Source organism: Nuphar pumila, chromosome 11 (assembly GCF_984573655.1).
Source record: "Nuphar pumila chromosome 11, dmNupPumi1.hap1.1, whole genome shotgun sequence".
Lineage (NCBI taxonomy): Eukaryota > Viridiplantae > Streptophyta > Magnoliopsida > Nymphaeales > Nymphaeaceae > Nuphar > Nuphar pumila.
In genome coordinates, this window is record NC_143259.1 from 2,136,226 (window position 1) to 2,157,614 (window position 21,389).

At 37.2% G+C, this 21,389-nt stretch overlaps 1 protein-coding gene across 2 annotated transcripts in view; it reads left to right on the forward strand.

Annotated features, from left to right (window-relative positions):
* LOC149821598 (COP1-interacting protein 7-like) overlaps positions 1 to 20,472 on the forward strand; it is a 32,812-nt gene extending 12,340 nt beyond the window's left edge. The window contains exons 11-14 of one of the 2 annotated variants that reach the window (XM_089981308.1): positions 17,229 to 17,634; positions 19,772 to 19,837; positions 19,930 to 20,005; positions 20,281 to 20,472. In XM_089981308.1, the coding sequence (XP_089837434.1) occupies positions 17,229 to 17,634; positions 19,772 to 19,837; positions 19,930 to 19,976 (519 nt within the window). In that variant the 3' untranslated portion in view covers positions 19,977 to 20,005; positions 20,281 to 20,472. Of the gene's footprint in view, positions 1 to 17,228; positions 17,635 to 19,771; positions 19,838 to 19,929 lie in introns of both variants that reach the window. The other variant, XM_089981307.1, reaches the window with a different exon arrangement.
* The last annotated feature ends 917 nt before the right edge of the window (positions 20,473 to 21,389 follow it).

Below are 21,389 nucleotides of genomic sequence, written 5' to 3' on the forward strand. Positions count from 1 at the left end.
ACCTCCTTCTCCAGTTTTTGCAAGTTTATCTACATGTACCCATAGTGACCCCACATCATCAATCCCACTGCAACTATCACCAAAACTAGCAGCAGAACTCACAAGTTGGGATGAAGATGACGCAAGTCATTTCCCTTTATCTGTCATTTTTATCCTGAAAACACAAAAAAAATACATTCAAAATTTTAAATCAATTATACAGACTGACATTATCTTGATATAAAATCACCAAGGAGGGGGGATCTGCCCCTCCCTTGCCAAAAACAGGGAGGGACTCAGCCCCTCCCATGCCAAAAACAGAGAGCAGGGACGGGGGCTCGACCCCCTCCCCTGTCGAAAACAAAGGCAGAAGGGGGGCTCAGCCCCTCCCCTGCCGACCCAACAAGAGAGCGAGAGGGGGGGGGGGGGGGCTCGGCCCCTCCCCTGAAATCAAAAGGAGCAGGGTGGGGGGCTCTACCCCTTCCCTGCCGAAAACAAAGGGAGCAGGGGGGGGCTCAGCCCCTCCCCTGCAGACCCAACAAGAGAGCGAGAGGGGGGGCTCGGCCCCTCCCCTGCCAAAAACAAAGGGAGCAGGGGGCCTCAGCCCCTCCCCTACCGACCCAACAAGAGAGCGAGAGGGGGGGCTCAGCCCCTCCCCTACCGACCCAACAAGAGAGCGAGAGGGGGGGCTCGACCCCTTCCCTGCCGAAAACAGAGGGAGCAGGGGGGGCTCAGTCCCTCCCCTGCCGACCCAACAAGAGAGCGAGAAGGGGGGCTCGGCCCCTCCCCTACCAAAAACAAAGGGAGCAGGGGGGGGGGGGCTCGGCCCCTCCCCTGCCGACCCAACAAGAGCAAGAGAGGGCGCAGGGGGGCTTGGCCCCTCCCCTGCCGACCCAACAAGAGAAAGAGAGGGTGCAGGGGGGGGGGGGGCTCGGCCCCTCCCATGCCGACACAAGCAGAGAGCGAGAGGGACGTACCTGCGACGAGGGAGAGGAGGAGCTTCGGAGGTGGCGTCGAGAGGAGAGGGCTGCGCGGGAGAGGAGAGGAGAGGAGTGATTTGGGCAAAAAAAAAATTTTTGCCCTAATCACTCCTTTTCATCGAGTTTTTTTTTAACATCCGAAATATGGACGAAAATGACTCTGGGTGCGTTGACCGCACCCAGGTCGTGTTGACCGCACCCGGTGCTGCACGCGCACCCGCGTCGCATCGCGTCACGTCGACGCGGGTGCGGCACTTGCTTTGCTGAGTCCCTGTGACTTAGTTGATAATGAGTAAAATAACACAAATGGACATGAATCTAAATGCTCACCCATATATTGATAGATGTATGTCTGCATGTATATATGAATCCTTTACAATATCTCAGTTGTTAAAATATATGTTTGTATATGTATATATGTGTGTATATATGTGTGTGTTGTTTTATATGATTGTAATAGGCAATACTCATCGGGGGTATTTTGGCCATTTCACAATCATGTAATAGGTTGTGCCTATTAGGGCACACTAATCTTTTATAATTTTTCCTTTATCTTTATAACGTAGTACTTAAGTTGTAAGCTTGAGGGCATTTAGGTAATAGGCCCATTGAGTCATTGGGACCTCCCCAACGACTCTATTTCTAGTCGTTGGGAAAGTCCCAATGGCTCTATGGTGTGAGTTTGTGTACAAATAGGGGTGTTCCCCCCTCTTGTAAATTTAATGCATTCTCAAGCATTTTCCCACTCAATAATATTTATATTTGTTATGTTGTGGCCTTAGTTGTCATAGGCGCTAGGTAGAGCCTAGACGGTGAGCCCCTAAAAAGGCCTATGCAGTGCCCCAAATAAAAAAATTAAAAAAACTTACAAAATATGTAAACAAACTACTAAATTTAATAAGAAACATGTATAGAACATAAAATCAATCAACAATGAGCAACAAACAAATAATATGTCGTCGAACACTGCAAAACAATTATATTACATAACCTGCTCAAACAAATTAAGAATAGATTAACAATTGAATAAACAAACCATACAGCTAACAATGTAAATTTAATGTGTTCTCAAGCATTTTCCCACTCAATAATATTTATATTTGTTATGTTGTGGCCTTAGTTGTCATAGGCGCTAGGTAGAGCCTAGACGGTGAGCCCCCTAAAAAGGCCTATGCAGTGCCTCAAATAAAAAAATTAAAAAAACATACAAAATATGTAAACAAACTACTAAATTTAATAAGAAATATGTATAGAACATAAAATCAATCAACAATGAGCAACAAACAAATAATATGTCGTCGAACACTGCAAAACAATTATATTACATAACCTACTCAAACAAATTAATAATAAATTAACAATTGAATAAACAAACCATACAGCTAACAATGTGAATGAACAATATACACAAATTAAAATCATGTATGCAAAAACATTAACATGTCAATAACAATAGAAATAGTACAAGCAATAGACAAATAAGAAGAAATGAATAATTAAATAAGTAAACCATAATGTAACTGATAACTTGCTCAAAAAAATTAAGATTAAATGAGTAATTAATTAAGCAAACCATCCAACTAACCATGTGAATAAAGTGGTGACCTGCCCAACCGGCTCAATGCAAATAAAGAAGAAACCATTCTATTGGTAACCTGCTTAATGCAAATAAAGAAAAAACCATGCAATTGATAACCGGCACTAACTTGCTCAATGCAAATAAAAGGCAAGTAGGCAACTAGATAATTTAAACACAATTAAAGCCTTAACAATATTAAATTCACATCCAAGTCATACTAAAATGTCATATAAGTCATAACTAAACTACGAAGAGTTCATGATAACTAAAAAACTAGCTTCTAGAGCCTATTTGTCAAACATCAGGAAAATATTTTCTCAGTTCTGCATCCAATTGCCACTCGATGATCTCTTTATGTTGGGCTACTTTTTTTGGCAAGTGGATCATCATCATTTTCATCATCTTGAGAATCTAGAACAATGGTTGAAAGTCTTTCTTCTTTGCATTGTTGCAATATTCTTCTTCATCAAATTGCTTCTAGTTCAATAATAACATTAGTACAAAAAGTGGAAAGAATGGATGTACATTTTGACGTAGACCTGCAATATGTTAAATCTATGCAGTATACCTCTAATAATAGAATCCCAAAACACATCTCAAGCTTAACCCTCTATTATCAACGCTTGTACAATATTGCCATGCAAGATCATCTTGTGAAGGAGCCATCGGAAAATCTAAAATAAAACACAACAAAAAATTAAAATATAAGCAATTAACCACCAAATAAAAATACAGGCAAATAGTTAAAGAACCTCAATAAGTTTATAATAAGTTTACAATAATAACTTGAATTTAATCCTTAGATGATGAACTTGAAAGTCCATCATCATCTTCTGAATCATCTTCATCATTATATTGCTCTTCTTCTTATTCAGTTTCATCTGCAGAGCTAACTTCTTCCTTTTCTTCTTTCACCCTCATCACCTTCTTTCCTTTGTCAGACCTTTTCTTTCTTAGGTCTTTAGTAACATATGTTCTTGCCCCCGCCCTATGTCTTGATGCTTAAGATGTCTTATGAACAGGATTCCATGTAAGTGATGTGTCATTTTTGAAGATTGCCTCATCTTCACTTGGCCATAAATCGTTATCATTGACTTCTCTGAAGGCGATGGAGTCAAGATCTCCTTTTTTTATTCGCTCTTCATACTTTCGCTTCAATCTCCGATTATATTGCACAAAAACCAAATCATTTAACTTTTTATGCAAAAGTCAATTTATTTTCTTTTTATGAATCTAAAAAAATATATATAAAGTTAAAATCTATACAAACTAATTTAGAAATTAGTAGTAAATAATAATTTACCGCTTCAAAAGTATTCCAGTGATATTCAACTGGCCTCACTACATGTGAGGCTTAAGACTCAAAAAACAAAGGTCTTGAGCTGGGGACGACCAATGACAAAATAAATCCACTATAAAAAGATCAAATTAGATGTAATTAAAGTATATAAGTTATAAAAATAATGCAAAGGGAGATATGTAATTTAATCATAAAACCTGTGGTTTGCACTTCCTTCTTTTTCTTTGCTAACTTCATCCCCAAAGGCCCTCTAGCAGTTCTATATCTTATGTGTTGGTCTACTTGTGTGTCTCGATCCTCTTCGTTTCGAACTAGACGATTGACACAATCATATAAGTCATTCTTTATCTCTTTATTGGACTCAATATTTCCATACTCAATATATGACTTGATTCAAATATAAGTCTCTTGCATGCAAAAGTTTGTGCAATTGATTACTTCTCCTTTTATCGATTATCTCTCAAACTGGGCCATATCTTTGTTCATCATTGCACAAATTTACCTATTAAGTAAAAAAATTAAAAGTAACTATTATAGAAGCTAATCTGAAATTTAAAAACAAAATTTATAATTAGTAGAATATAAAAATAATAATTTATAATTATACATTTATATGTTCCTTTACATGGTCTATTTTCTCATAGATGTAACCCATAACAGACTTTTCATCGCTATCAACCAATTGATGCATGCCAATCAAATGGGCCATTGTTTTGAGAGCACGACTCACTCTCTTTTAAAATTTTGAACTCAAAATCATGGCTTCATATTTTTTACACATTTTTGAGAAACTACTTTTTGCCCAATCATCTTCAATAAACATGTACCTTAGGCCTTTTTTGTAATTATATATGCTTTCTAGAGTAAAAAATCTAATAGCAAATCTCATCACACCTGTGTAAGTCCTTTTGTGTGTGTGCTTTCATCATACTCAACACTTGAGTATGTTTGTATATAAATACCACCAATTGCCTTGCTTTTTCAAGAATGTTCTTCAACTCTTTCATTTCTCCTATATCTTCTAACATTAGATCTATACAATGTGCAACACAAGGAGTCTAAAATAAATGTTCTCTTATCCATCAATAATTTACCCGCTTTGACGTAGTTGGCGGCATTATTGATAACAGCTTGAACCACAATATCATTCAACAATGCAAAAAGCAAATTTGCATCTTTTACTTCATTTAATGCATCAACCGATTTAAAAAATATTGTTCTCAAAAAGTAATTAACCAAAAAATTAGTGAGTGTACGCCCTTTTGTATCAGTCCCAGCTATCTGACATTATGTTGCATCCATATTTAGATCAATGCACTTTGTATTGGTTCAAGAACTCCTTTATTTTTTCATTTTTTTTTTCAAAAGTGGTTCTTGCAGCTTGTGATATGATGAAAGCTTCATCCCTGGTCCAAATTGGCCTATAGCTTTAATCGTATTTTAAACTGAAGGCAACTTTGTTGTATTAAAAAGTATTCTACCATTATATAATGTACTCACACATTGTTTCTATTTCTTTCTTTTTGAAGCGATTCTTTAACGTGGTTTGCTTGTTTTCCTTTCTCTATTGGATTACTTCGAAAGTACAAATCCATAAGCCCTTTTGCTTGTGGTGGTCTCGAGCCAAATGTACTACTCGATTGCCTCTCTATATGTGAAACTGCAATGTGTCCTCCAGAATCTGAAGCTGAGAGCAAACTTTCACTTCTTTCATGTATATTAATTGTTTATCTTATTTTTTCATCTATCTTCTTGGATTCCTTCTTGTACTTAAAAAGTACTTGCTTAATTTTTGCAGTTTTATCACAAGCTTTTAATTTTCTTCCAATCTCAAGTAGATGCTGCTTTATTTTGTTTATGCTTCATTTATAAGTTCTTCCACATTTAAGGCACGTCACAGAATTCATATCTTGTTTATCCTTAATATATGCCCACTCCCATGCTGGATCACTTGATTTCTGCTTGAAGTTTTGCATATCTTCCAAATTTAAAAATGTCGAACTTGGAATGGACCCGCGACCCGCTAACACTTGCCAAATAAGCCCCCTTCCATTGTTGTTCTACAAAATGATAAAAGTGTGAAAAAAAGAAACATGCAAATTCGCCAAATAACATATCAGCAAAATATGAATTCAGCCTTTCTCAGAAACACACATTGACATATATATATATATATATATATATATATATATATATATATTGCATAACAAGTAATAGTCTAAACATGCTTTTGGGCTTTTATAGAAAAATTTACATAAACAAATAAAAATTCAGAAAGTAATAACTATGCATACATCAACAACATTAATCAACAAAATTAACATGCTTTCAGGCTGTAAAAGACAGAAAGAAAATCAACAAAATTAACTATGCATGCTTTCACAGAAAAATAAAAATTTAACTAATAAAAATTCAAATTATATTGTAGAATATATATAATTACATTTATATAACTGTATATACATATATATTTTCTAATGCATCAGAATAATCAACAAAATATGAATTCACATAAACAAATATAATACTAATTCAGCATTTCACAGAAAATATAATACTAAATCATTATATACATAAAAATTTAGCATTTTAAGAAAAAATCACAGAATCACAGTAACACACACACATATATAACTGTAAGTGTGCATGTGTGTGTGGGTGAGAACTCATTTATGGATAATTTTCAAATCAAAGTGTCTGTATGTGACTGTAAGTGTCCATGTGTGTGTGGGTGTGCCCATGTGCATGTGTGCATGCGTGTAAATCAACAAAATCACAGCCATAAACTATTGATGTGATGCATTATTTTACCATTAGCTAATAACCTAAAAAATTCAATCTATTTACAGAAATTAACAAATCTATTAAAAAGCCCAAACTTCATGAAAAAAAATGATAACATGGATGCAGTCTTTTTCAATCTCACTCTAATAAGAAGCACTAACAATTTTGCACTATTCGAAAATATCCCAAAAAACTTAGATACGTTCAATCCATCACAAAGCTCACAATTCACAGATCATATATGAAAAATAACAAATGTCAAACAGATTATATATAAATTGCATACACAGATATGTGTGGATGCATGCTAGGTGTGAACTGTGAAAAAGAACAGTCAAACATATCATATATTTATTACACACAATATATAACTCAGAAATATAAGTATATAACTCACAAACATAACTCAGAAATATAAGTCAGAAACAGTAGAACAGATTATATATAAATGAAACACACAAACACAGAATATTATTATAATAACTGAAATACAGTGTATATAATATATATACATATACATATACATATAATATAACTGAAACATAGGAAGAAGAACAAAAAAGAGAAAAAAAAAGAGAAGAGAAGGAAAAAAAGGAAGAAAAAACAGGAAGAAGAAATAAAGAAAAAAGGGAAAAAAGAAAAGAGAAGAAAAAAAAAGAAAAAAAAAACAGTAAAAACAGAGAGAGCGAGAAAAGGTGAGAAACAGAGAGAGAGACAGAGAGAGCAAGAAAGAGTGAGAGAGAGCGAGAATGAGAAAGAAACAAAGAGAGAGAGCACCACCCTTCCTCTTTTTATACCACCATTTTTGGAAAAGGTTGACCAAGTGGTCAACCAAATTATAAAAATGTCAAAAAAAAGACTTTTCAGCCTAGGCGAGCTAGGCAGTAAAAAAGGGCCCCACCACCCAAACCCAAAAGCCCAGGCGGTGGGGCTGCGCCTAGGTTGCCTAGGCATCGCCTTTGACAACTAAGGTTGTGGCCCTCTAGTGCCTTGTGTTTGCGAGACTCCTTCTAGACTTGTATTTTGCCCATAGGTGGCACTTTGTATTTGTGTATTTTTGTACTCTTGGAGCCCTTAGAATCACTCTTTTTGTATTCCATCTTGTTTCATTACATGGTATCATTACTAGGGACCCTTAGAGCATATTGTACGTGATTGATCAAGGGACTGTTAAAATTGCATATATATATATATATATATGTGTGTGTGTGTGTACATACCAATGTATGTACATGTATTATATACATATATATATATGTATATATATATTTATTTATTCTTTTTTTTGTCTAGTTCTATTTGAACTAGATTCAAACTAGTCAACACATCGTTGACTAGTTTAATAGAGGTTGGAGCTAGTCCAACGGCTATAAATAAAGCTATTGGACTAGCTCCAACGACTCTATTTGTGTCTCTCCTTTGAGTTCTCTCTTGTATATAAATAGGGGTGATCCCCCTCACATTGTAACTATGCTTCTTGCATTTTGTTGAATGAGTAAAATATTTATTTTATATTTGATCCTTCTTGTGTATGCCGTTTTGTGGGCTTTGTTGGTGTGTCCTTAGTGGACACTTGTTGTGCTTGTCCACTTGGATCCTTGATGGATACTTTTGTTCTTGATTGAGGACTCTTGATTCATTACATGGTATCAAAGCCTCGTTGCTCTTGGACCTTTGAAGATTGATTATCACATTTTTCATGCTTGTGGGAGCAAGAGGAAGTCTCTTGTTCATTGGTGATTCAAGTGTAAGTGCGCTTGTGCATTTGAAGATAAACGTGGTTCGTTGGCTTGAGTGTTAGTTAATTCTACTCAAAATTTGTGGTGCAGTGCTCGTTCTTTTGTTTCTCTCCTACATTATTTTCTTTTCTCATCTCATCTCGTTTCTCATATTCTCTTTATCCTTCTCTCTCTCTCAGTCTTTGTAAAAATGGATGACAATGAAAAGGTCACCATTATACCCGTGAAACTTAATGATACAAACCATGTAATGTGGTCTTCAATTATGAAGCACCATATTTGGGGAAAGGGGTTGTGGTGACTAGTGAATGGTTCCGATCTTGAGCCTAAACTAATTCTCATAAAGGTAAAGAACGCGGGAGAAGTTCCTTTTATGGATGGTGAGAAAACTAAGGTATTCACCACATGAGAAAAAATAGAAATGGAGAATAGGTCATGCCAAGATTATGTCTTGACTAATTAATAGCGTTGGTATTAAAAAATGTTCTAACCTTGTAAAATTCGAACTTGCTAATAAGGCTTGAGAATACCTTAAAAATATGTATTCCCTTAAGGATATTCACATGTGTGTAATTTGCAAGACAAAGTTCATACTATGACCCAAAGTGACAAAAGTATTAGGGAATATTATAATCCGAACTTTGGGAAAAGTTGGCTCTTCTTGAGCTTAAGTGGCATTGCCCTTAAGATATCGAGTTCCGCCAAAAACAACTTGAGGAGTCAAGTATGCAGGAGAATATGTTAAAAAGGTGTACTTCGAAGAATAATATGATTCAGTTCTAGCCATCTCTAGACTGAGAAATTACATACGTACTTACAAACCACATCATTTCAGAAGACAAAGCAATGAATAAGACAAGAACAAATTAATTTGCCGCCATTGTCATGAATCGGGACACATTAGACCTCAATGTCCAAAATTAAGAAAAAAGGTGGCTTCGGTTGGTTCACCATAAGAGTCAAATGATACAAGTAAACCTCATGATTCATCCGTGTCCTTGGCTCAACTGATGAAATTGCTTCAACCTCTTCTTAAAGGGGCATCCTTTTCAACTGGAGCTGCAATTTCATCCTTCTCTGATCCTGTAAATCACTTTGGTTTCTTGACTCTGGTGCTTCTTTTCATATACCCCCAATGATAATATTTTATTAGAATGCCATACCAATTCAAGTGTGTCAAATGTTTTTGTTGCCGATGGTATATCTCTTGAAATAAACATAGAAAATTTTGAAAGTATTTTTCAAAACTTCAAAAAGTTTACTATTCTAAAAGTTAGATATATTGCTGAGTTAAATTTAAACCTTTTATCTGTTTCTCAAATATATGACTATGGATGTAATGTTTATTTTTCTTCTGATGGTTGTTGGGTATACGATCGCGAGTCAAAGAAGTTGATTGGGGAAGGCCATAAAGGAGGCCTCTACTTTATGGACTTTTTGGAAATACCTAAGGATACCTTTTATTATAATGTTTAAAAATTGAATTTGGATATGTGGCACAAAAAACTTGGTCACTGTAATGTATCCAAAATCCAATATTTTTCAAGTTTGGAAAAAATTGTAATTATGAAAATTTTACTTGTAAAGATTGTATTCTTAGTAAAATGAAGAGATAAACATTTCATGAAAGAAATTTTGTTTATTCTAGAGCGAGAATGTGCCATGTCGCTGCATTGCTTGGGTCACGTCTGCTCGTAGTTGTGTTGCTTTGCTCAACGGACCACCTTGAGTGCCAAACACCTGCTCTGCTCAGGAGGACTGAACCACCTCCAACTTCAGAACTTCATGATAGCTTGTCCACGCCGCATATCTTCGTGAGTGACGATTCCTACACTCCACAGTGGCCTTGCCTTATTTGCTACTGGGTCATGTCTGCTCGTGGTCATATTGCTCTACTTAACGGACCACCTCGGGTGCCAAACATCTGCTCTCCTCAGGAGGACTAGATTACCTCCAACTTCAGTGGCCTCACCTTCTCTACATCGGAACTCCCTGACGGCTTCTCTGCGTTGCGTATCTTAGTGGGTGATGATTCCCACATCACGCTTAATTGGTGGCTTTCAGGCACCACGCTCTCAGGGACTGACACTGAGCTCCATCTCAGAACTCGACTTTGCTCTTCTACCTTGCACACACACTTTCGAAGGATGCTTGCTCTACTCAAACTTTTGTGGTTTGGCTTCAGTTGCCTTCCAATTGGAGAAGTATTGATGAGGATGTTGATTTGTCCTAGTGGGGGAGAATGTGCCAGACTTTATCCGTCATCGGCTGAAAGGGGTGCACGCATGTATGCGGTGTGGTGGGGCCTATGGTGACGATCGTTGCTAAGTAGAAAGCTCATGCCTTGGCTATGGCATGTGATGGTGGCACGAGGCAACATAACATTGCTCTTTAGCAAATTTAGCAAGCAAGCCTAAGTGTGCACACTACTTCTCAAGTGCATCTCGGGTTCTCTCCGGCCACCCGCGTTCATGTGCCATGCTTCCGGGGTGCTACACCACCCGCGGCCCGTCTCAACTTCAACCCCTCAAACGAAAGCCTTTCATATGGAATTCATGTGCCACGGTCAAGTATTCTCTCGCACAATCATATGTGGGGAACACGTCTGTGAAGTCATATCACAGAACGAAGCTACTTCATCCAGAGGTGCCACGCCAATGCCCACGCGGGCTCGCCCAAACTTCGGGGCCTCGTATTTTCTTGCACGCTGAGAATTACCAAGCCAGGATTGAAATCTCGCCAACACATTCATATGCGACAAAGACCCCAGTGTGATCGTTTCAACTAAATACAAAGTCTATGTTTGGGAACTTCATTAGGAACAAAAGCGGTGCGTTTTTAAGGGATATTAGGGTTCCTTCTACTGGTGAGGGGTCAACGCCCATAACACCTATATAGGAGACCTTCCTCTTGCACCACTGCAGTCCGAAGTGGGCAACTCCTATATCTCGTGAGTAGTACATAGGAGTGCATGGGGGTGCTCATGAGTATGCAAATTTCTCATGAGCATCGGCAAGCATGCGAGGGGCCCGCTCTGGCCACCCGCCTTGCCACCTAAACTTGCACCATTGCGAGGGGCTTGGCGAGTGCATGTCGAGCGACATTGATTCCTCTTGGCTAGGGAGCTTCACTACGTCAAATTAACAACTGGCTTAGGTTGGGGGCTAAAAGGTCTTCTTCATCGTAGCGGGGGGTTCCTCGTGAGGCGCACGATGTGCTCCGCAAGGCCTGCAAGTGGTGAAATATAATATACCTCTCATTCGATGCGTCTCTATAACTCGATGCTCACTCTAATGCCTGTAATAATTGTTCAGATGCGTAGCTGGCTATATCGACCCTCGTGCGCTCGTCACAGGAAGGTGACACACCAATTTCTCGTCGGCTTGAACTTGCTTCGTATTGACAACTGGCATTGCCCCGCTCTATCGACCCGTTGGACTCTGTCGCTTTCGATATTTTGCTGTGTTAAGCGTGCATGGGATATGCACGATTCTAAACTCGCTTCTGCTAGACTTACGTAGCTCTTCGCCTAAGGCAAGTTGCATGCCGCACAACTCAGACAACCCGTTAATCTCTCTCTTCGCGCAATCAGGAAGACTTAGAGAAAAAAGGCCGTGACAACTGTTATTGCATTTTGTTGAATGAATAAAATATTTATTTTATATTTAAGCCTTATTGTGTATGCCTTTTTGTGGGCTTCGTTGATGTGCCCTCAATGGACACTTGTTGTGCTTGTCTACTTGGATCTTTGGTGGACACTTGTTTTTTATTGAAGACTCTTGATTCATTACAGGGACCAAGTGCTTATGGTGTTAAGGACGTGTTGGTGATCTCCCCACCTATTCTTCTCTTTCCTTCTATCTCTTCTATCTTTCCTTTTTCTCTATTGATCATGATTCGAAGATTGAGTTTTCTTTCAAGCTTAATGGGAGCAACTACATGATGTCTGCCACAATGGAAAACCACCTCAAGGGGAAGAAATTATAGGGATACATTATGGGCACCACTCTTGAACCCCAACTCATGCTCACCAAGCTTGAGGGAGATATCTAAAAGCCTCTTGAAGGAGATGAAAGAACAACAACTATTTATGACTATCTAATGAAAGTTGAAGATTGAGAGAACAACCATGACAAGATTCTTTCATGGTTCATGAACAATGTCGATATTAAGATTTGTGCCAATATTGCCAATTTTAGAAAGACAAATGAGGTATGGCTATTTATGAAAGACTTGTAAGACAAAATTAGAACTACAAAACAAGGAGATATGAGTGAGGTATTTTTTTAGTGCCTTGTCCCTTCTATGGGTTTAGTTGTCACTTTTGGAACCTACGTGGGTAGCTCCCGAATATGTGGAATTTAGGCGGGCACAAGTGGAGAAAGAACATTGCTTTCAATTTTTTGCGTGAGTTGCGTCCTGAATACAAACAAATAAGAACATCTATTCTACATTAGAACTCTTGCCTATAGTGGAAGTCCTTGCTCAAGTTTGCCAAGAAGAAACTCGTCTTGGCATGACAAAAGAGAATGATGATGTGTTGGAGGTTTCTAGGCTCAGTAATAATGTCATGACATATAGGCCTCCTCACTTTGGGAGGCAATACCACAATGGAGGCTCTAGAAAAATTGCCACTTTTGTAATGAGTTGGAGCATATTAAACCGGTTTGCCCCAAACTAAAAAACGAAGTGGCTTCCGTTGATGAGTCCATACCGAAGAAAAAGGAGGCTAGCAAGGATAAAGGTGAAAACTCAATAAGCCTAAATCAACTAACTATAGCACTCCAACAACTTTTAAAGAATTCATCAACTTTGGGTGCCGCTATAGCTTCACCCTCACTTTCAGGTATGTGTTGGATTTTTTATTCAGGAGCCTCTTTTCATATGACCCCTCATGAGAATGCTTTATCCAACATATGCCACTAACTCAAAAGTATCTTGTGTGTCTATTGTCGTTGGTACTTCTTTAAAAAATCAAAACATTTAAACTTTATCTCCTAACAATTCTTAATTTTTTTTGTCCCAAAAGTTAGAGTTGTTCCAAAATTAAATTCAAATCTTTTTTTTGTTTTCCAATTCTTCGATCATGGATGTGAAATCTCCTTCTCTTCTAAGGGTTACTTCGTGCAGGATCTCCGATTCGAGAAGCAAATTGGGCATGATCATAGGAGGAAGGATCTTTACTTTATAGTCTCTTTACTTCTTCCTCCTAAATCTTTTGTTAACTGTTTAAGAAAATTATATTATTACTTGGCATAGAAGACTTGGACATCCAAGCTATCCTAAGATGTATCTTTTTTCTTTTGGTGAAAATTTTGGTAATGAAAAAGATATTGTTTGCAGATATTGTATTCTTGAAAAAATGAAATCTATTCCTTTTAAGACTTTTTCTCCAAGAGACCTTTTGAGTTAGTGCATTATGATGTATGGGGTTCCTCTCCGGTGATATCCAAAGGAGATTTTTCCTATTATGTGTCATTTATTGATGATTATACGAGATATGTTTGGATCTACTTCCTCAATCAAGTTATTTAAAACAAAATAGAATTTGTCATAAAAAATCTTGTTCTCGGATTCTCCAACAAAATGAGCTAGCGGAAAGAAAAGATAGACATATTATGAACCCGTTAGAACTTTGCTTATTTCTAAGGATATTAAAAAAACTTTTAGGCCGAGGCCATTCTTACCTCCACTTATTTGATAAATAGGATGTCATCATCTTCGGTGCAAAATACCTACACTTATGAAAAATTATTGCAAATATCACCAGACTTCAAAAGATTGTTGAGTTTTTGTTGTAAATGTTATGCTCTTTTACACAAAAGAGATAAATTATCTTCAAAGGCTATTGAATGGGTTTTCAATATAGAGAAAATAAAAAAAAGGTTATATATGTTTTGATTTTAAGAACAACAATCATTATGTTTTTAAGGATGTGACCTTAGAAAATGAAAATGAATTTAATAAAAATAATAATAAAGCGGAAGTAGATTATTCTTTTTTATTTGACTTATTGCCTAGAGAAAATGATTCTTCTAGTATTGATAATGACATATTACTTAGTAAAAATAAACATCAAACTAATGATGTATCATTAGTAATTTATGAAAGTGATAGTGATATTGTTGAAGTACCATCTAAAGAGATTCAAGTTTACACCGGACAAGATCAAAGTCACCCTTCTAATGCCATAGAAAAATATTCACATGACTCTCTTGTAGAAGAAACCTTTCTTAGGAGATCTAGTCGTGTCTCTATCCCACCTAATAGGTTTGTGTTCTATCTATGTAACACAGACTCTTCTAACAGGGCACCATACCCCGTCGCACTTGGACACGACTTCCTAAGTCAACCACATTGAGGTTCATTTATGTCCAAAAGTAGATTCAGTTAACCCTAACCAAGTACAATTTTATCTATATTATATATAAATACATAAATGCACGCACGTACATGTAGTGTTAACTTATATATATACCCTCCTTGCACCCCCGCACCCAAGTTTTTTTTAAATACTGCATCACCGCATTCGCACCCGCACACGCACCTATGTGACATAGTGTCCTATGAATCTCTATCACCTAAATATAGAGCTTGCTTAATAGTAATTCATATCATGAAACACATTACAATGAAGCAAAAACCTTTCCTCATTAGATTGAAGCTATGAATTTAGAGCTAGATGCCCTTAAAAATGCTAAAACATGAAAAATAATTTCTTTGCCCTTAGGAGAGAAAAAAAAAGGTTGTAAATGAGTATATAAAGTGAAAACTAAGAGTGACGGATGCTTAGAAAGATATAAAGCTAGGTTGGTTGCCAAAGGGTATTCCCATAAATATGAGATTGCTTATAAAGAAACATTTGCCCTCGTAGCTAGGCAGACCAGTGTTAGGATCCTCATAGCTGTAGTTTCTATAAAAAAATGACCCATATATCAATTTGATGTCAAGAATGCTTTTTTAAATAGAGAATTAAATGAAGTTTCTATGGATCCTTCGTCGAGATTCAATATTGAAAAGGGTAAAATACTAATACTGAGAAAGGCCTTATATGGTATTAAACAATCCGGGTATGATAAGTTTAGTAATGCATTGACTCATTTGGATTTTCACTTTTGTTATACTGATGCTGCTTTATTTGTTAAAAGTACATGTATTAATGTTGTTATCCTTCTGTTTTACGTAGATGATATGATCATAACTGAGAATGACAAACAAGGAGTTAGGGATGTTAAATCTATTTTAAGAGAGAATTTTGATATGCTTGACTTGGGTTTTCTGAGATATTTTTTAGGTGTTGAGGTTGCATACTTTCCTAGAAGGTATATTCTGTCTCAGATGGAATTTGCTACTGATATATGTGCTAGGTCTGGGATATCTGATGATAAAAAAGTGAAGACTCCAAAGGTGGTCAATGTAAAGTTAAGACTTGAAGATTGAACTCTTCTCGAAGATGTCATGCCTTTACAACTTATTGGATCTCTCACTTATCAATCACCAGACCCGATATAGCCCATGTCGTTTACTATGTCCTCAGCATGCTCCACCTACAATTTACATATATGTTGCCTTAAGAATCGTCTGATGTATCAAGAACTACATAAATAAAGGGCTTTTCTTATCCTCATCTTAGTCTTTAGATTTGCTTGCTTATACTGATGCAGATTGGGGAGAGAATCCCAATGATAAAGTCTCAATCATTGGTTTTTGTCTTTTTTTAGAAGACTCGTTAATTTCATAGAGATTAAGAAGCAACAAAAAGTTTTCCTATCATCTAACTATAAAGCTTGTTTAGTTGAAAAATCTTCTTAAAGATATGGGTATTGTCACCTCTACACATTCGAAAATGTGCTACGACAACAAAAGTGCAATCTACATTGCCAACAACTACACCTTCCATGAGCGCACCAAACACATAGAGATTGACTACAACTATGTTTGTGATGAATTCTTGAGAGGAACTGTTGAATTTTCGTATGTTATATCGAAATTTCGGCTTGCATACTTCTATACGAAAGCTCTTCTTGCACCTCGTTTTTTGTTCCTTCTCAACAAACTTTCGGTGAACACACCGTAAGTTTCATAGGGGGTGTTAAAATATATGTTTGTACATCCGTATATATATTAACATATATGTATTGTTTTATATGATTGTAATAAGCAATACCCATCATGGGTATTTTGGTCATTTCAGTCATGTAATAAGTTGTGCCCATTGGGAGCAAAACAGTCTTTCATAATTTTTTCTTTTATTTTTATAACTTAGTACTTAAGTTGTAAGCTTGAGGGCATTTAGATAATAGACCCTTAGAGTGGTTGGAACCTCCCCAACGACTCTATTTCTAGCCGTTGGGAAGGTCCCAATGGCTCTATGGTGTGTGTGTAGAAATAGGGGTGTTCCTGCCCTTGTAAATTTAATGCTTTTTCAAGCATTTTCCCACTCAATAATATTTATGTTTTTTTATGTTGTGACCCTCTAGTGGCTTGTGTTTGTGAGACTCCTTGTGGACTTGTATTTTGCTCATAAGTGGCACTTTGTATTTGGGTATTTTTGTGCTATTGTAGCCCTTAAAGGCACTCTTTTTGTATTCCATCTTGTTTCATTACATCGGTCACCATCTGCCCTTGTCTCATTTTCAACTTAGAGCATATTCGGGAAGTTTGCTGGGTATCTAGAACCATCCTATGAACTTGCAAGTTATACCTAATAGTTCTTGTCTCTAGAATACAATAACATTAACGGTTATGGTACATTATGTCTGAAGTTTCCATGTTGCTCTGTGTCTAATTTTCCTTTTTTGGATCTCACTGCAATATTAACCTTAGCATAAATCTTCTGACATGCTCAAGTATTTTCTGGCTTTTAGGTTGCAGTAGATTCTGCTGTAGAAGAGATGACGTCAAAGTTCCCAACAGTCACTCTCAATGAAGAACCATATCAAGCACCCCATGCTCGAAAATCATCTTTGGAAGACCCATATGCTGGTAATTCAGAATACAATAAAGCATTGCCACTAATTTCAGAAGCTTCGATGGCTATAGAAACTGTGAAGGCACATGTGCCTGAATCTTCATGGTCAGGTCCATCAAAACAGATTCTTGATGAATCAGAAAAGCCTCTTGTCCAAGAGTCAAAAGGGTTTAAACGTCTTTTGAAGTTTGGGCGCAAGAATCATGGTTCTGCCTCGGGTGAAAAGAAGGATTCCGACCAACAGAAGGTAGAGGGTGATGTTCTTGATGACTGCGCTCTAAACACCAACTCTGGTTATGAAGGTAAGTCCCCAAACTTCCATCTGAAGTAGAAAATGGGAGGTCCTGGCTTGTCTGATGCTTGAAAATGTGAAAACAAGAATCGAATGCTAAACCTTGATCCCAAACAGTGCACAGACTGATCTAGCTCTACTATCCTCTGTCACAATCTTAGGGATCTGGATTAGATATTCAACTTTTTAGGCTAAATGTTCTATTTCTGAAACTTTTCAAAGCATATTGATTAGTAAAAGCGTAATACACTACACCTGCAGGCTGCAATCATAAACCCTGACATACACTATAGCTCCTCACTGTCATCAATGGCACTGTCAACTTAGCATTAGATTTTAGGCTATGTTTGGGAGCCTTGCATTGGGATGGAAACACCTCTTCGCCAAAATATTGTTTTGCCAGTGTGATGTTGAGAGATGGAGTTGCCAAAAACATCCTCTTGTGAATGGTGTTGAAATGTGGTGTTGGGGCTGCCAACACCATTCCCAATGCATTGTTTCAACAACACCACTGCTCCTAAACAGCAAGAGAGTATGAGAGCATGTGGGAAACCACAACACAACCTCTGATTCAAGGCTCCCAAACATACGTTATATTCTGCATAAAATCAATCATAAAAGAATTTCTTTTGAGGGAATGCCAAAAGGAGAAACAGTTGTTTATGCAAGGTAAATTATAAGTTCTCTCACATAATTTCATGTCAGTGTCAAACTTTTAGTGGAGTCTGCTCCCCTAGTTACTATCAAATGGCCACATCAAAAGTTATTGGGGATCATTATTTGGCTAGTCAAGTGGGATGCAGCTCTTGTCCAAGTTTTATAGATTTTTGCATGAGAAATGAACCATGAAAGACTATGCCACGGATATATGCAAAAGGACATGGAACACGTCACTTTTGTGCAGGGGTGGAGCCATAAATCCAAGTTAGGGTGGGCATATATATATATATATATATATATATATATATATATATATATATATATATATATATATATATATATATATATATAGATAGATAGATAGAGAGAGAGAGGTTGGGGCCAGGGAGGGAAGGGCACAGCATTATTAGGGATTTTCAGGTCAGGGTGGACACTTGCCCACCCTGGCCAGTATGTAGCTCTGCCCCTGCTTTTGTGTATCTTTCCATCAAGTATAGTATATAAAAGGACACAACGCAGGTGTAAGCTGAAGTATCCTCGTGACACAGATGAAAGTGAGGGTGTTTATCTTGGGACCATGTTATTCATGGACCCCAAGAAACATTCATCATATAGGTTCCTCTCAGGCACCAAAATCAAATAGTAAGTTGATTATGTAGGTCAAGCTCAATGCACCTTTTGTTTTTTTAGTAAATTTGTGATCCTATCGGAAAATAAAGAAATAAAGAAAAAAGTATGGTAGAAGAGAACCAGAGAAAGTTGAAATATATTTTTTAAACCCGAACTGCAAATCAAAAAGGTGATTTGGTTTCTAGGAACAAATTTTACAATAGTATATTTGGGTAAGCAACACTTATTCTAAAAAGAAACAACAAACATGAGAGAAGAGAACGTGAGGCTGTGAGAGAAAGCCCAACTCTTTGTTTTCTTCAAAGTTGCAATCTGTCTCTCTCTCATTCCTAAATGCCTTCAATAAAAACAAAAAGACTATATGATGTTATAAGAGTGGAAGGCTTGCATGCCATTTCCTTTATTTTTTTGTAAAGCAATGGAAACTTCCACCAGAGTCCTGACTCTATACCCCTCCTTAAAATTAGGTTCTCTTTGAGTGAATTCATTTCCTAAAAAACTCCAAATCCCCCTAATACGAATATAGAAATAAGAAACTTATTGATGCTCTTACAACAAAAGACTACCATCTCATTTATAAAATTTTTGTTATGTCAGCTTTAATAAGTGTTAGACTAAAAGCCAGGAAACTGTAGAAATGGCTTCAATTCTCAATTTTTTGTTTTGTCGACTTTAATAAGTGTTTGACTGAAGCTGGAAAACTGTAGAAATAAATAGTTTCATGAAGACTGTCAAGTTTGAAAGTCCTATGAAAGATTACATACAAGAGTAATATCTAAACCTGTAGATAATGCATTTTCTTTTTAAAGACTACATTAGCGAACTTGTCTGCTGATGCCTTTGTAAACACATTTCAGTTCATTCATTGAAGGATCTCATCTCTCGAGATGATAGTTATTTCGAAGACAGCACGCCACATAAGGGTGAGAATGTTGGACCTTTCATTAAGTTGCAGAAAATGGTTGGTTCAAAATTCCATTTATTATCATGCTCAAGTTACTTTTCCTTGTGGCAGCATCGCGTTCCTTTTCTCTGCTATCACCATTCCGAAGCAAGAAGTAGGATGATTAGGATGATGTCCATAGCCACAGGTCAGAGTGATTGCATGCTGCTTTTCGTTTTACTTCCTGATTTACATGTCTGTTTCCACGTAATGTGGTCTTGCGTAGAAGGTTCATGATCGACATCGATTGGCATGCATGTAGCAGGATGTGCTAGATCAATCTGTATTGTACTGTAAAGTTGCATTCTTTAAAAGAATTTGTGAAATGTTGATAGATGTCAGAAGTGGTACACTGCATTTCTCTCGAGTTTTCCTTTGTGCAGAGTATGTTTTTTACTACGTTTAAATTCTTTGGCTTTCCAGACTTCATGATGAATAGTAAATCTGTGGTCATGGTATGGAAGTTCAGGTGCCCAACTTGCAAAGTGTTGGTGGCATATAGAGGTTGATACCGTCACATTCCTGCTGTGTGGAACTTGAAGGAAAAACATTTGAATGAGAAGGATTCTCAACCCACTGTAACTGTCTTCTGCAGTTAATTAGTCAATTGATCCACTTATTTCTGCAAGGTAGGGCCACTTCTAAACTTCACCAAGTTGACAGGTCGTCATGAGTTTGAAACCTAAGGCCAAGGGGGCATCCCTTGCCGCGAGATCAAAGCTGGGTGTATTCCCTAGTCGGCAGGAGGGACCAAGGGTTTTACCAACCAGATGCTTGCCAATCTGTAGGTGATTAGAGTTTTTCCTTGGCCTAGTCAAAAACCGAAGGTAAGAAAAGCACTGCAATTGCGCAGATGAAATGATGCTCCATAACAATAATGAAAGTAAAGGATAACTCTCGATTATAACGTGAGTCCGGTATAGCGAATGACCTGACCTCGTTAAATAATAAATACATAATTAAAAAAAAATGTATTTAGTAACATGAACAAAAAATATCTAAAAGAAAGAACTGGATTTGTATCGAGTTTTTTTTGCATCAAAACCTCACGGTTGATAAAACTGGATTTGTATGAGCCTTTTCTTAAGAATTATTATTCATGTTCTAAACATCTCTCAAAAGGGGTCTCTTTTAGCTGCGTTCCGGAAAAAGGTGGTCTCATTTTTTCCTTTTAGTTTTCCGAGTTTTAAAGTGATAAGCCCTTGATCAGCCTAAGCTTGGTGAACTCATTGAGGGCAAGGGGTGCACCGCTGGTTTACACCATTCGGACAGCGACTGTAAGTATGGCAGCTAGGTCTCTGATCCCGAGAGTGGTTTCCCCATCCTTCATGGAAAAAATAGAAAAGTGTTCCAGAGTGTTGCTACTATGATTTGGAGACACTGTTATATCTGAAATGAGTATTGCTGTGATCGACCCAGGATTCAAATATTACTCTTGGCTATTAAAATTTGTGTTACTCCGGTGAAGCTGGAAAGTTGGTGAGCTGGTATCTGACAAACTTGTACGAACATGAAAAGCTCTCTTCATTTAG